General features: G+C 40.0%; 1 protein-coding gene across 1 annotated transcript in view; it reads right to left on the minus strand.

Moving 5' to 3' along the window:
* Positions 1 to 4,801: 4,801 nt before the first annotated feature.
* The window catches only part of GABRA5 (gamma-aminobutyric acid type A receptor subunit alpha5), a 96,124-nt gene continuing 88,330 nt past the window's right edge, over positions 4,802 to 12,595 (minus strand). The window contains exons 8-10 of the mRNA XM_075916457.1: positions 10,808 to 10,960; positions 8,882 to 9,093; positions 4,802 to 6,288 (exon numbers count right to left, since the gene is read on the minus strand). Of these exons, the coding sequence (XP_075772572.1) occupies positions 5,986 to 6,288; positions 8,882 to 9,093; positions 10,808 to 10,960 (668 nt within the window). The 3' untranslated portion in view covers positions 4,802 to 5,985. The remainder of the gene's footprint in view (positions 6,289 to 8,881; positions 9,094 to 10,807; positions 10,961 to 12,595) is intronic.

The following is a 12,595-nucleotide window of genomic DNA, read 5'->3' on the forward strand; positions in this document are numbered from 1 at the left end:
TGCCTGTATAATATGTCTACTCTAAGGGTATGTTTACACAGGGCCAAAGTAGAATTCAGCTACACAACTTCAGCTATGTCAACACTCTTACTTTGACTTCCCTTATTTCTCATGAATGAGGGTTACCATGAGTCAGAGTAAGAAGTCTTCCAGCTCAATATTATTTCAAAACAAAGTCTTGTAGTGTAGATGTGCACAATGTTATTTCAGAATAACGTCAGTTATTCCAAAATTATGATGCTGTGTACAGTGTTTTATTGGTATTTTAGAGTGTTTTATTGGTATTTACTGGCAAAACCCTCCTAATACAGATACAGTATTCACCAGACAGCTCAATGAGGCACAGATCCTGATTGCAGCCTCTGGGCATTGTTATGGTAATACAAATAATAACAGTGCTGCAAGTCCTTGCACATTATTTATGTTGCATTGAAATACACATGTATATGGATCATTTACAGTTCCACTGCAGCAGCCTCAAGGGATGCTATCAAAGAAAGCAGAGCCCTCTCTTGCACATCTGTCATACTATATACTGTGGGTCTGTGGTGAAAAAAAATTCCTTCCTAGTATTCACAAATGATTACCTTGCAACCTGAAGAGAGAATTGATTGCTCTTGTTAGGTGAGTGTGTAATGTTACAAGTGTTATAAGTTACCATTAAATCAGCCAGCTCTCTCAAAGCTCCCCCCTATCTTTAACTGAATGGCCTCCTGTGGCAATGAATTACAGAACTCAGCTATAACTTCATAAAGCTGTATTACCCATCCTTCATTCTAAACTTATTGTAAGCAAGAGTCCCTTTAATTCTGTAACAGAGGAGGGGAGACCTGATCCAATACCAACCAACATTTAAGGGAGTCTCTCTATTGCTGCCAATGTATTTTGGTTCAGGACCAAAAGAAGTAAATGAGCATTTTTACTCCACTGCTCATAACACTAACATTCTCAGTCTTGTTCATGCTTCCCCCCCCCCAATACTGATACCCTTTTCTTTCTACATTTAACTACCCCATTTACCTTCTCTGGATCTAGTCTGCCTTTGCAGATAGACGAACTGAACCTGGGATCTCTGGAGCTGCTGGGATGAGCCTTTACAGTTAGAGCTAAGAGACAGCTGCCTCACAGCTAAGGGTACAGAGCAAATTCATTTTCTCATACTGTAAGTGGCCTAAGGCTATGTCAAGACTGCAAAGAAAAGTCAGAAAAAGATATGCAAATTGTGAACCGCAATTTGCTTATCTTTTCTCGCTTTTCTTTTCGGAAGAGGCTTTTCTGAAATTTGGCCCATCTACACAGGGCCAAATTTTGGAAAAACCTCCTCTTTCAGAACGTCCCTTATTTCTCATACAATGAGGAATACAGGGATGCCGAAAGAATGTGTCCACTTCTTCAGAAACTGTTCCAAAAAAAGTGGACGTGTTCCTTGGACATGGCAGAGCTTTTCTGGGATACCGGAAGTATCCCAGAAAAGCTCTGCAGTGTAGACATAGCCTTCGTGTCACTACATGAGACAGTACACCACACCCAATAGGTGTGTGGGTTACATACTTCCTCTAGCTCAGAAGCCCACTGAGCTTCAGAGTAATCCCAGTTGAAATCCTGGAGGAGCCTCCATTTAGGGGAATCAAGCTTGGAGCTTAGTGAATGAGCCTACAGCTTGAGGTAAAAACTGGTTGGATGTGACCTAAGGCTGTAGAGCAAACTCAATCTCTCTCTCTATGGCTGTGTCCAGACTCTGGGTTTTTTTTGGAAAAAGTAGCCTGCGTCTAGACTGCAGCCACGTTCTTTCGAAATTAAATCGAAAGAATGCGGCTTTTCTTTCAACGGCGGTAAATCTCATTTCACGAGGAAGAACGCCTTTTTTCAAAAGTGCTCTTTCGAAAAAAGGCATTCTTGAATGCCAACAGGGCTTTTTAGAAAGGGAGCATCCAGACTCACTAGCTGCTTTCTTTCGAAAGTACTGCTTGCAGTCTAGATGCTCTTTTTCGAAAGAGGCTTTTTCGAAAGATACTTTCGAAAAAGCCTCTTTCGAAAGAGGCTTGCAGTCTAGACATAGCCTATAAGTGATCTAAGTGCCACTATACAGGACAGGGAACCATACCCAGCAGGTGTGTGGGTTACACTATCATCAATTGAAGTGACCATTATTAAAATCAAGATGCCAACAAAAAGGAAAATTATTGTTTTTTTAATAACACAGTAATTATACATTTAATATAATAAAGTATGTCTCTTTGGAATTTACCTTTAACTGCTGTTCCATACATTGCATTTTTGTTAAATTACCAATAAAGATGCCAAATCTTTAATCTTAGCTAATGAGGTCCAAACATGATGCTATAGCATCTCACCACCTCTCAGTCTTGTAATGTCTTTAGTCTCAGAGCCCCCTTGCAAAGGATAAAAGTGATGTTGTTTCCATTTCACAGACAGGAACCTGAGACACAAAAGAGACTTGTCCAGAATTCATAGAGGAGTGGTCCACAAAGTTTTCAGGGTCATTTCTCCTCTTTTGTTTGCCCCCCCCCCACCTGAGTTGGGGTCAGGGCTCCCAGGGACAGATGTGGATGGGATAAGGAGCTGCAGCTGTGGCCAGGCTGGGGGTCAGGGTCAGGGTCAGGAATGAAGCTATAGCCACAGGCTTAGACAGGGGCTGAGCTGGGCTGGGCTGGCCTAGGGGGATGGAGGCCAGGACAAGAATCAGAGTCTAGCAAGATGCAGAGTCACCACTTGGGTGTTGTCAGGTCCTATACTAGTAGGGGGGCACAGCTGAGATCAGAGTGGAGTTGGATGGTGCTCCCTTGCCCATGGGGCCTGCTGCACACCCCAAGTGTTCCTTCCTGCCCCCAGAAGGCAGTGAACCCCATGGTTTGGGGATCTCTGAGATGGAAAAAATCTAGAAAAGATGAAGTAACAGAGCCCTCTTCTCCAGAGCCCCAAGCTTGTGTTTTAACCACTGTACCATCACAGCCCATCAACATTAATGGGAAGTCTGAGCTATTTTTTCCAGTGTGTATCATTTTAAATTTGCCAAAGTTTAAATTTCACCTGTCATTGTTCTGTCTAATACGCACAAATCTATCTGGGGGTTCTTGTGATTCTTCAAACTTTTACCTGATTGAAGCAAATGACTTAGCAGCAACCATAAACTTTACTAATTTTCTTTGTATTTTGTATTCAGCCACTAATCATTGAAACATCATTGTGGGCAGTCTCTGTTAATTTCTCTTTCTCCATATAGTGTGGCTATTAATTGCCTCTGTCCTTGCACATATTCTCTTTTCAATGTACAAGATTTTTTCCTCAGACACAAAGGTATTTCCTCCCCCACTCCCTCCAGTATTCTAATATTAAATGCCACTTTACCTTTCTCTAGATGTAAATCCTCTCTAAAACATAAATAGACCAGGGGAATGCAATTCACATCCACCCAAGTCTATCTTTTACACATCCAGCAAACATCTATAAACTCTATACTAACAAGAAGCCAGACAAGGGCTCAATCCTGCAAACATTTGATCTCTTGAGCAACTATATGCATGTCACTAGTTACATCAAGGTCAAGGAGACAATTCAGATGAGGAAATTTACTCAAGAGAGGTAGGTGTCTGCACTAAATTTAGGCATGCAACCCTAAAAGGGTAGGTGATCATTCTAGAACAATAGTGAGCAGCTCAAGAAAGGGTCATTTAAAAATAATTATCTTTCACTGGGCCTCTTTTTATAACATAAGAATTAACAAACCAAAACGAAAAGATTTCTTTGGACTCCACTTGTTCCTGCATAGGAACAGCCCACATAAAGGAGAGGAAACACTGGAGTTTTCACTCACTGAATATCCTAGTGAATCTTCCATTCCCTCTGATCCTAGATGGAGTAGAGCAACCTCATTAAAAATATTGGACACTGGAGAGAGACTGCATGAGACCAAACTGAAAGAAATACAAAGGGGAAAGATGGGGGGCCCATATCCCTTTAATTGTACATCTTCCCTCCCCACTGGTTGCATCCAGATGCTGAAATAACGGGATCCCATAAATGCATGAAGTTTGCAAGAGATAAGAACTGGTCACAAAAACTATTTTATCTTCTCAGGTAAGATTCTGCAGAGCACACAGCAGAGCAGGACATTGACACTTGGTCTCCGGAGTTTCAGGGAACTACCCTAGCCACTAGACCATCTTCCTCACTACTGTTTTTCGGACAGCTTCCACTCTGCTCTTTGGCTTTATTGGCTCAGGGAGAACACAGTTCTTTGGCTCCTCCCGGAACCTCCCAAAAGACGTGGTCCTACAACATGGGTGGGAAAGCAGCAAAAATTATTACATCTTTTATTTATAATCTTCTGTTTCCTTTTCAAAGTTGTTAGGGAGGTGAAATGGAAGAGAGGCCAGGAAGAAGTCAGAGAGTCCCAAACACTTCTCCAGTACTTGGCCTGTCCCGTACCTCTCTATGGAGTAGAATCCTTATAAAGGATTTGCCAGGAATTGGTGGGGAAGGGAGAGCCCTGCAGTATATATTCTGCACAGGCTCCCCGGCACACACAGATTCAGAGTAGATTCAGGGCCTGATTCTGCACACATTGACATATCCTGATGCATATTCAATAGCTCTACTGGCACCAGAGATAGCGCTTCTATGACCAACATCACTTGTGTGTGTTTGCTGAAAAATTTAGTATGACAAAGGTTTTCCAAACCATTAAGCTAAAAACGGATGACATTTTGCAGCCAAGTACTGAATGCATTTTTTTATTTAAACTTTAAGATCAAATTACAAAAGCTACTGGAGCAAGGGAGCAGTCATGCCAGGCGTTTAAGGAAAAAGGTGAAAACTTAAATTACACTTTCTCATTCATTGTTGAAGCAAAACACAATGACAGCAGCAAGGAAGTAATAAAGAAAAGTTTCAGGCAAAGACCAAAATTCTTGCATTGTCTCTGAAAACCCTCGCTATCACATGTAACTTGCATTCTTTATCACCTTTTTTTGTGTTGATAGATAATTTGGGATCTCTTGCTATTGTGAGTAAGATATAATCATTATTTCAGAAGCATCTTTTTCATACATCATCTTCAATGGAAGATGTTGTCCAAACTCCCTGAATTTGTTACCTTAATGAATGTGTATATTAAGGACTTTAATGTTTTATCTGCATGGTATGTTTTTAGTTTATTTTCAAGATAATTTTGTGTAATGTATGCCTGATTTTTGCAATAAAAAATTAGAATTACAGGAGAAAAATGTAGTTGGAGTATGAAAAAACTGACCTTTCCTCCTAAGGTAAGATTTTACAACTTTTATTTACATTGAATAACACCTTGCTCCTGAAGCAGTCCCATATCTGTGACCCAGATTCTTGGCTCTGTGTGTGTGTGTGTGTGTGTGAATCAGCAAAGTTCCATTCAGTACTAGGTACTGTGTCAAATTTCCACTTGCTGAGAATCTGAAGTGATGGAATTATTTGTGAAATAAGATGCTATTTGGAGAGAGTAAGGGTGATGGAATGTGACCCTATAAGAGATAATACTCTATTTACCACATACATTACCCACAGTACCCTATCAGATGACAATAATGGAGCATTTCTGTAAAATACAGGATATGCCTATGTATGTATAACTGTACATTGGACATATAAAAACTACAGATATGTAATACGCTTGAACAGTTAAAAATATAACTTATTTTATTTACAAACTATCAATGCAAGATACCATGTGCCACAGAAGCCATGTTCAATGCCCGCTCTTCTGTTCTTCTAAAAAGATCTGTGGCTGTAATAATTCATGTCAATGTCTCAGAAATATCTGAGGTTACATGTAGAAACAATCAAGGCAATATTATTTGTACATATTATTAAACATGCAAAAACTTCCTGAAGAATATTGCCCAAGAATAGAAAGTCTTCTGGCCTTCATATTCTCCATGGTAGTGTTTGCTTTATTAGTATGGCTCACAAGTGATTTTGGAGTCCTTCAGTTTATTTTGGAGAAGTAGCATCTCTAATAACAGGTTCCCTATTCAAATACGTAGCCCAATAGACCAAGTTAAAAGTTCCAAATAACACTGGAAAAACTATTCGGGACATTTTGTCAATCTTACTGATGCTGTTATAAGTCTTTTTGCTTTCAGCAGGCTTTTCTTCAGCAGATTTCACTGCAACAGTAGTAGAGCTTGAGATGACTGATGGGGCTGAGTCCTTTGGTATGTTTGGTGGTGGGCCTGTCTTTCCAGCACTGTAAGCATTAATTGATTTGTTTCCTAGTAATTCACGCTCTTTTCTCTGAAATATAAATCAGGAAACACCATTTAAGGTAGAAGGCAGGTGTAAATGTTCTCAAGTGTAAACAAAAATTTCAGCATAATAATCAGTTATGCAAACTGTTCACTACTTGTTCCTGTTTCAAATCCCAACTATGTATGTCCTGAGCTTCAAGCCCTTGTTCACCCAAACCTTCCACTGATATCAGTGAACACTGAGCAAGGACTGCAGGATCAGGTCCTGGATTAGCATGAAAATTAGCAAAATCCTTTACTGATGTGATCCTCGCCCTGGGTCAGTGCTTAATTTTCATCAGGGCTGAGCCCTGGTACCTCTAGACTTGCCATGTCCGTTAAGGAAGTAAAAAAGTTCATTTAGCCCTGACACTGAATTGCTTGAATCCTGACACCTTTCTCATTACAAGTTAAGCAATACCCTGGGTTTGCATGAATGGATGTAAAAGCCTTGAGAAAGAAACATTTAGCTACTGCTGTTATCCCAGTGTTTCAGGATGGCTAACAAATTACTAACATCACATCACCAACAAAAAAAATCAACATGTGAAAAGGCCTGGGATCCCTTGTAAGATTTTGTCTTGATATTTAGTTATTTCACATGGGATTCATGTAACGTGTATTTGCCTGCAAATATAAAGTTGCTTTATGAGATTGTTTGATAAAACTCATTAGACTAGCCCTTATTATTGACAATAGTCACCAAAGAGCCCACTGAAGTCCTGATGCTTATACATGTAACTTTCACATGGGAGTACTGTAGTTTTAGTGAAGTTGATCAGATTATTCATGTGAATAATGTTAGGCAAGTAAGCATTCAATAGTCTAAGTGTTTGCACACAGGGCCTACTTTTGTAATAATACTGGGGATACTGCAGTTCAAAAGTTCATGGTTTCATGCTGTATTTTTTGTTTGTATTGCTTTTATGGCGATTGATGTGGGGTCCTGATTTACTGCACTCAATGCAGGCTTTCCTATTCACTCCAGTAACAACAGGATTGGACTGCCTAGATTCATTTGGTGCTGTATAATTGTTTAAATCCTTAATTTCAATGAACAAAATCCATAGCAATTAGAGCTATTAAAGCTATAATTGTTTTTGTTTGTTTGTTTTAGTGTCTGAACTGAAGAAAAAACATTGTTTCAGGTTGATGCAAAAAAGGGGTGGGGGGTTATACAGGGTGTATCTCCCTAGTCCAGCATCCTTAGGACTTGATCCGCCTCTAACCAGAGAATTTGACAGATCAGGGCAAGTTAATTCTGGTCTCTTTGCTGCCACTGGCTGCAGGTTTCTACTCTGCTGGTAGCAGAGGGGCCAGCATTGACTAAGCAAGAACTGGGGCATGGTGCTCAGGGAAAAGGCAGGATGGCTCTGGAGCCCTACGGCTGGGGGCCAGGAACACAACCCCATGGGAGGACAACAAGCCTCTTCCTCTGAGCATCCCCCATTCCCACTCTTCCCCTCCTTTCTTCTCTCCCTCCCTGAGCTTGAGCACCACACATGGGCTATTTGCAGCATTGGAAGCAATGGGATTTTAGGGGAGGAGTTGTTGAATGCAGGGCCTGGCTTTTCTTTGTGAGTGCTCTGGCCTGGGAGCAGCCACAGAGATACTGGATCACAGATGATGCTGGATTATAGAACTCTGGGACATGTCCATTAAACCTGTATCAGTGAAAAGGGGAAACAAAAGTTTTGGGTTTGTGATGGGCTGGACTAGGCCCCAACATCCCCCTGACAGGAGGGGTGGAGTAGAGGTCCTCCAGACACTATAGAGTGGCTGTGTCTGCGGCAGCCTATCAGGACCCAGCAGAGAGGTATAAAAGACGCTGCAGGGCTGGGGCTTGGCATTTCCTTTCAGGAGCTGGACCCATCCAGGTCTATACCCTGTCTGGGTGATCAGCACTATGACTAGCTTCCACTGTGAGCTGAGCCTAGATCTGGGTAAGACTCAGAGGCCAAAGACCAGCCACAAGCAGAGACTTACTAGTACCGTGTACAGGGTTAATCAGGCCCTGGTTCCAGGACTTTTGAGGGAGACCGGACAACCAGACAAGGACACTGCACAGCGTCACTTGGCCGCAGTGGGGCGCTCACCAGCGGGTGAACCCGTTACAGGGATATGTTCAACCTTTTAAAAAAATTAAGCACATTTTGAAATGAAAGATGGTTTCAAAATGAAAATTCAGCATGCTTGCTTTGAAGATGCTGAAATTGAGTGTTTTTTCAGCTGAAGCTCTTTGTGAATTCAGAATGAATTTGTGAATAGTTTGGGTCAAGTTTTGCATTTTCAGGGAATAAACTATTTGTCCCAAAAGTTTTACCCAGCTCTGGTGGTGACATACATTTAAGTCCCTCTCAGTCATCCTTCCAAGCACAGATCAGATCATTTTCATGGCCAAGATGAATGTTTCCTATACTATCCCACAGCATAAGCACTAAAAAAAGTTCAGTATGCCCAGCAAGTTATCATCTGAAGGTCAATGACATGAGCAAATTAAATACATGTTTGTAGAGCAGCAAATCGTACATCCAGTTACTTGTGCTGTAAAAGGTAATTGAATCTTATTCTAGGGATTCAAAAAGTTGTAAATTAAAAACCTTGATTTTTGCAGCTTCCAAAGCTTTTTTGCCATCCCATGCCCAGCTTCTCTTTGTAAAGTAGTTGACTGTGGCAAATTCAATCAGCGCAGAAAATACAAAGGCGTAACACACAGCTATAAACCAGTCCATTGCTGTCGCATAGGCCACTTTTGGCAAGGAGTTGCGGGCACTAATACTTAAAGTGGTCATGGTAAGAACTGTTGTTACTCCTTTAAAAAGAAAAAAAAAAGTTAAGTGAGACTTGGAATGTTGTGTGACTTCAGCCCTGATGCCTAAGCATGGAAATAGTTCTTTATATAGCATTTTAACAGTCTATGGTGCTTTGGTTACCAAAAGATAAACAAAGTCCCTGCCCCGAGGACCTTATTTCTGACTTTTGGGGCACCCAGTTCATCTTTAATTTCTACATCTTTAAAGAATATTTTAAAATTTGTTTCGCTAAGGATTAGTGGTGTGAACCAAAATCTTACTTATTTAATTTTTTTAAATTAATTAATTCGCTTTCACAGACAGAACATTTATCGCAGCCCTCATTTATAAAAACATTACAAAAATCTGCTGTTCATGTACTGAAGAATTAATATAATCTTCAGACTTTCTATTACTTGGAGGGATATGTTTGTGTAAAGATCCATGCAAATCGTATAATCTTTTTTTTTTTCTTCTGGCTCCCAGCCAATATAGAACATGGATTTGATAGAGCAACCAAACAGTTCAGACTATCACAAGTAGTAAAGAGAAACGTGGATGTCACTTTACTATAGAGGAACTAATAAACTAAACTAATTAGGAATAATTGTAGTCATAAAGCAGGATTTCAATATTTATTTTACCACATGGAGATAAAAAATACCCAACATAAAATTATTTTCGAGAATTCATTCCCAATAATTGTAAGTATCCCACTGCCACTGAAATTAATGATAAAACTGTTACTGAATTCATTCATGGATCCACCTTCCAGTTTATACTCAAAGGAATAAATTCGACTATCACTTATACCTTTTTAAATCCAGAAATTCCACAGATCTTACTGGATTTAAATGTAACAGAGTGGAATTAAGACCTCAATCCTTTGACCTCAAGGTAGGTATTTTTTGTATTGTCCTGGGCCATATGTCACCATTGAATGTAAAGAAAAATGCCCAATTGATCTCAGGAAAGAGTTCTGTATAAATGTCAATAACAAGATTTGGCTCCCTGATATTCGTGGGGGAAACTGTCTATTGTACAAAACTGATTTTCCCCAGCTACTGTGTTTTTGTATTGCATCAGTCTTGGGTGTTTACTTTCTGTTTACAAGCAATCTTCTAGTGATAATTTGAGCTGTTTAGACATCTCAAAAGGATTTTACTTATTATATATTCTGTAATATGCATACAGTTTATAAATGAGTAATTATATTAATTTGTACTGATTATAATACCCCTATTATCATCAGTACAAATTAATTGCCACTAATTAACCTCTTTTATGATTCATCTAGATCAGCCCTGCACCTTGAATCACAGACACACTAAACTTTTGAAGAGAAATCAGTGCTTTCATTTCTATGTCTAGAATATGTATTAACCCTCCACGCCCTCCCTTCCCCCTCCATGCTATCTACTAGGTTTGTTTGATCTAAATTATCTGCCTTTTTTCCTGATTGAAAAAATAAATACATACAGATTTGATTTCTTCTTCCCTCTTCTATCACTAACCCTCATTTAATTCTTGTGTAATTTTCATCAGAATTGAACTAAAGGAGTTCTAAGCATGACAGGAAGAAAGCCGATGAGTTAAATTAGTTCAGAACTAGGGGGAAATAGAAATCACCAGGAACAGAAATAAATCATAGTAAATTATTATTTCTTTACACAAAGTCACCCCTTTGAGTAAGACAATATTTTTATAATGACCACAAAGAAGTGAAGTACTCACCAAAGACAGTTCTAGCAGGGACGGATTCTCTGTTTAGCCAAAAGGACACTTGTGATAAGATCACGGTCATAACACATGGAAGGTACGTCTGGATGACAAAATAACCAATCTTTCTTTTCAGGTGAAAATGTGCTGTCATAATAGTGTATTCACCTAGGAGGAGAAAAATGCAGTGGTGGGGAAAAGTCAGACCATGCCTAAAATTGATGGATCCTGCTGTTTTCTGTGCATACGTTCCCAAAATCCACCACGTGCTGGGAGAAAACATGCCGCCATTTCCACTGCACCAAAAATGCCTGATCTTCCAGAGAGCCTAGTTCTGGCAATCATGGAAAAATCAGAATTTGAAACATACACCCTCCTGATGTTTGTACCTATGCCTCCAAAATGACACTGAATTATACACAATGAACTTCTCCTACTGCATTAAAATAGTTTTAGAACTTGGCATGTCTCAATGCACCATGGCTTCAGAGATTTGTATAGGTGACATGAGTTCTGTTAGCTCTGGCCAATATTTGATTTGTGGGCCCCAAATTTCACCATCAAAATAAACAGTACATCCAACTGGTCCTAGGGCATCAAATAGTTCCACAACCAACACATCCCAGCAGAAAGTACAATGCTGCAAAACCCCAGATTTGGTATCAGGATCCAGCCTGACTGTGACAATTTTTGCTGCCAAACCCCCAGACATCTACAGGGATATCTAAGGGAACATATCCAGACATTCCTACTGTACTGAACATGTGTAAATTATAGCACGTTCCAGTGATGCAGAATTCCAAAACCTGGATGTAGAACATGGGCCCCACTGAAACACCAACCCACTATCAGAGAATACTTCCTACCATTCCTAGAGCACCACACAATCCAGCAGGCTCAAGCACCAGGTCATCAAGTTCAGTCCCCAGGACTAAGCACTATCTAGATTACCCCTGATAGATGCCTATCTATCCTGCTCTTAAGTATCTCCAGTTATGGAGATTCCACAACCTCCCTAGGCAATTTATTCCAGTATTTAACCACCCTGACAGTTAGGAAGTTTCTTTTAAGGTTCAAACTAAGTCTCCCTCACTGCAATTTAATTTGCTTGATTCTGCTTTGAGTAGGGCTGAATACCTCCTGAGGTCTCTTCCAATGCTAATCTTCTATGATTTTTTGATGCTATGACTTACAAACACAGTCACAATAGGAGATATAGCACAGCTGCAAAAAGAATTGCAATTAATCCTCAAAAACAACACGAGATAAACCCTAGGTAAATGTAAAGACTTTTCAGACTAGATACATATAATGTAGGAAAGATGACAGTGCAAAAGTTGATTGTTCAATTAGAGATGTGAATGGTTAACCAGTAAGCATCACCCTGAACAAATGATGCTTATGGGTTCCTGTCAATGCTGTTCCCCACTCTGGCACTCCGAGTGCAGAAGGTGGGGACCTGCAAGATACCTTAAAAATAGCTTGCCTCTATAGGCTTCTGCTTAAAAGTTTCCTAAGATCACAGATTTCCTGACCTGGGGGATAGGCTGCCACCACCAAGTGAAAAACCCCTTTCTTCTTGAATCCAGGAAGAAAGCACTTTTCTGGGGGGGAGGTACCCCAACATCTTCTAATACAAAAGAGTTTGAATAAAAAGAGGAAACAAACTGTAATCTCTGATAGATGACCTCTCAGTTCCTGTTCAGGAACATTTTAACCTGTCCAGGCACTCATTAATGGATCTAAAAGTGTCTATACTATTACAAAGCAATTGCAAAAAACAGCTGCAAAGAGAAGCTGCAG

This window comes from Pelodiscus sinensis, chromosome 1, assembly GCF_049634645.1.
Source record: "Pelodiscus sinensis isolate JC-2024 chromosome 1, ASM4963464v1, whole genome shotgun sequence".
In the NCBI taxonomy this organism is placed as follows: domain Eukaryota; kingdom Metazoa; phylum Chordata; order Testudines; family Trionychidae; genus Pelodiscus; species Pelodiscus sinensis.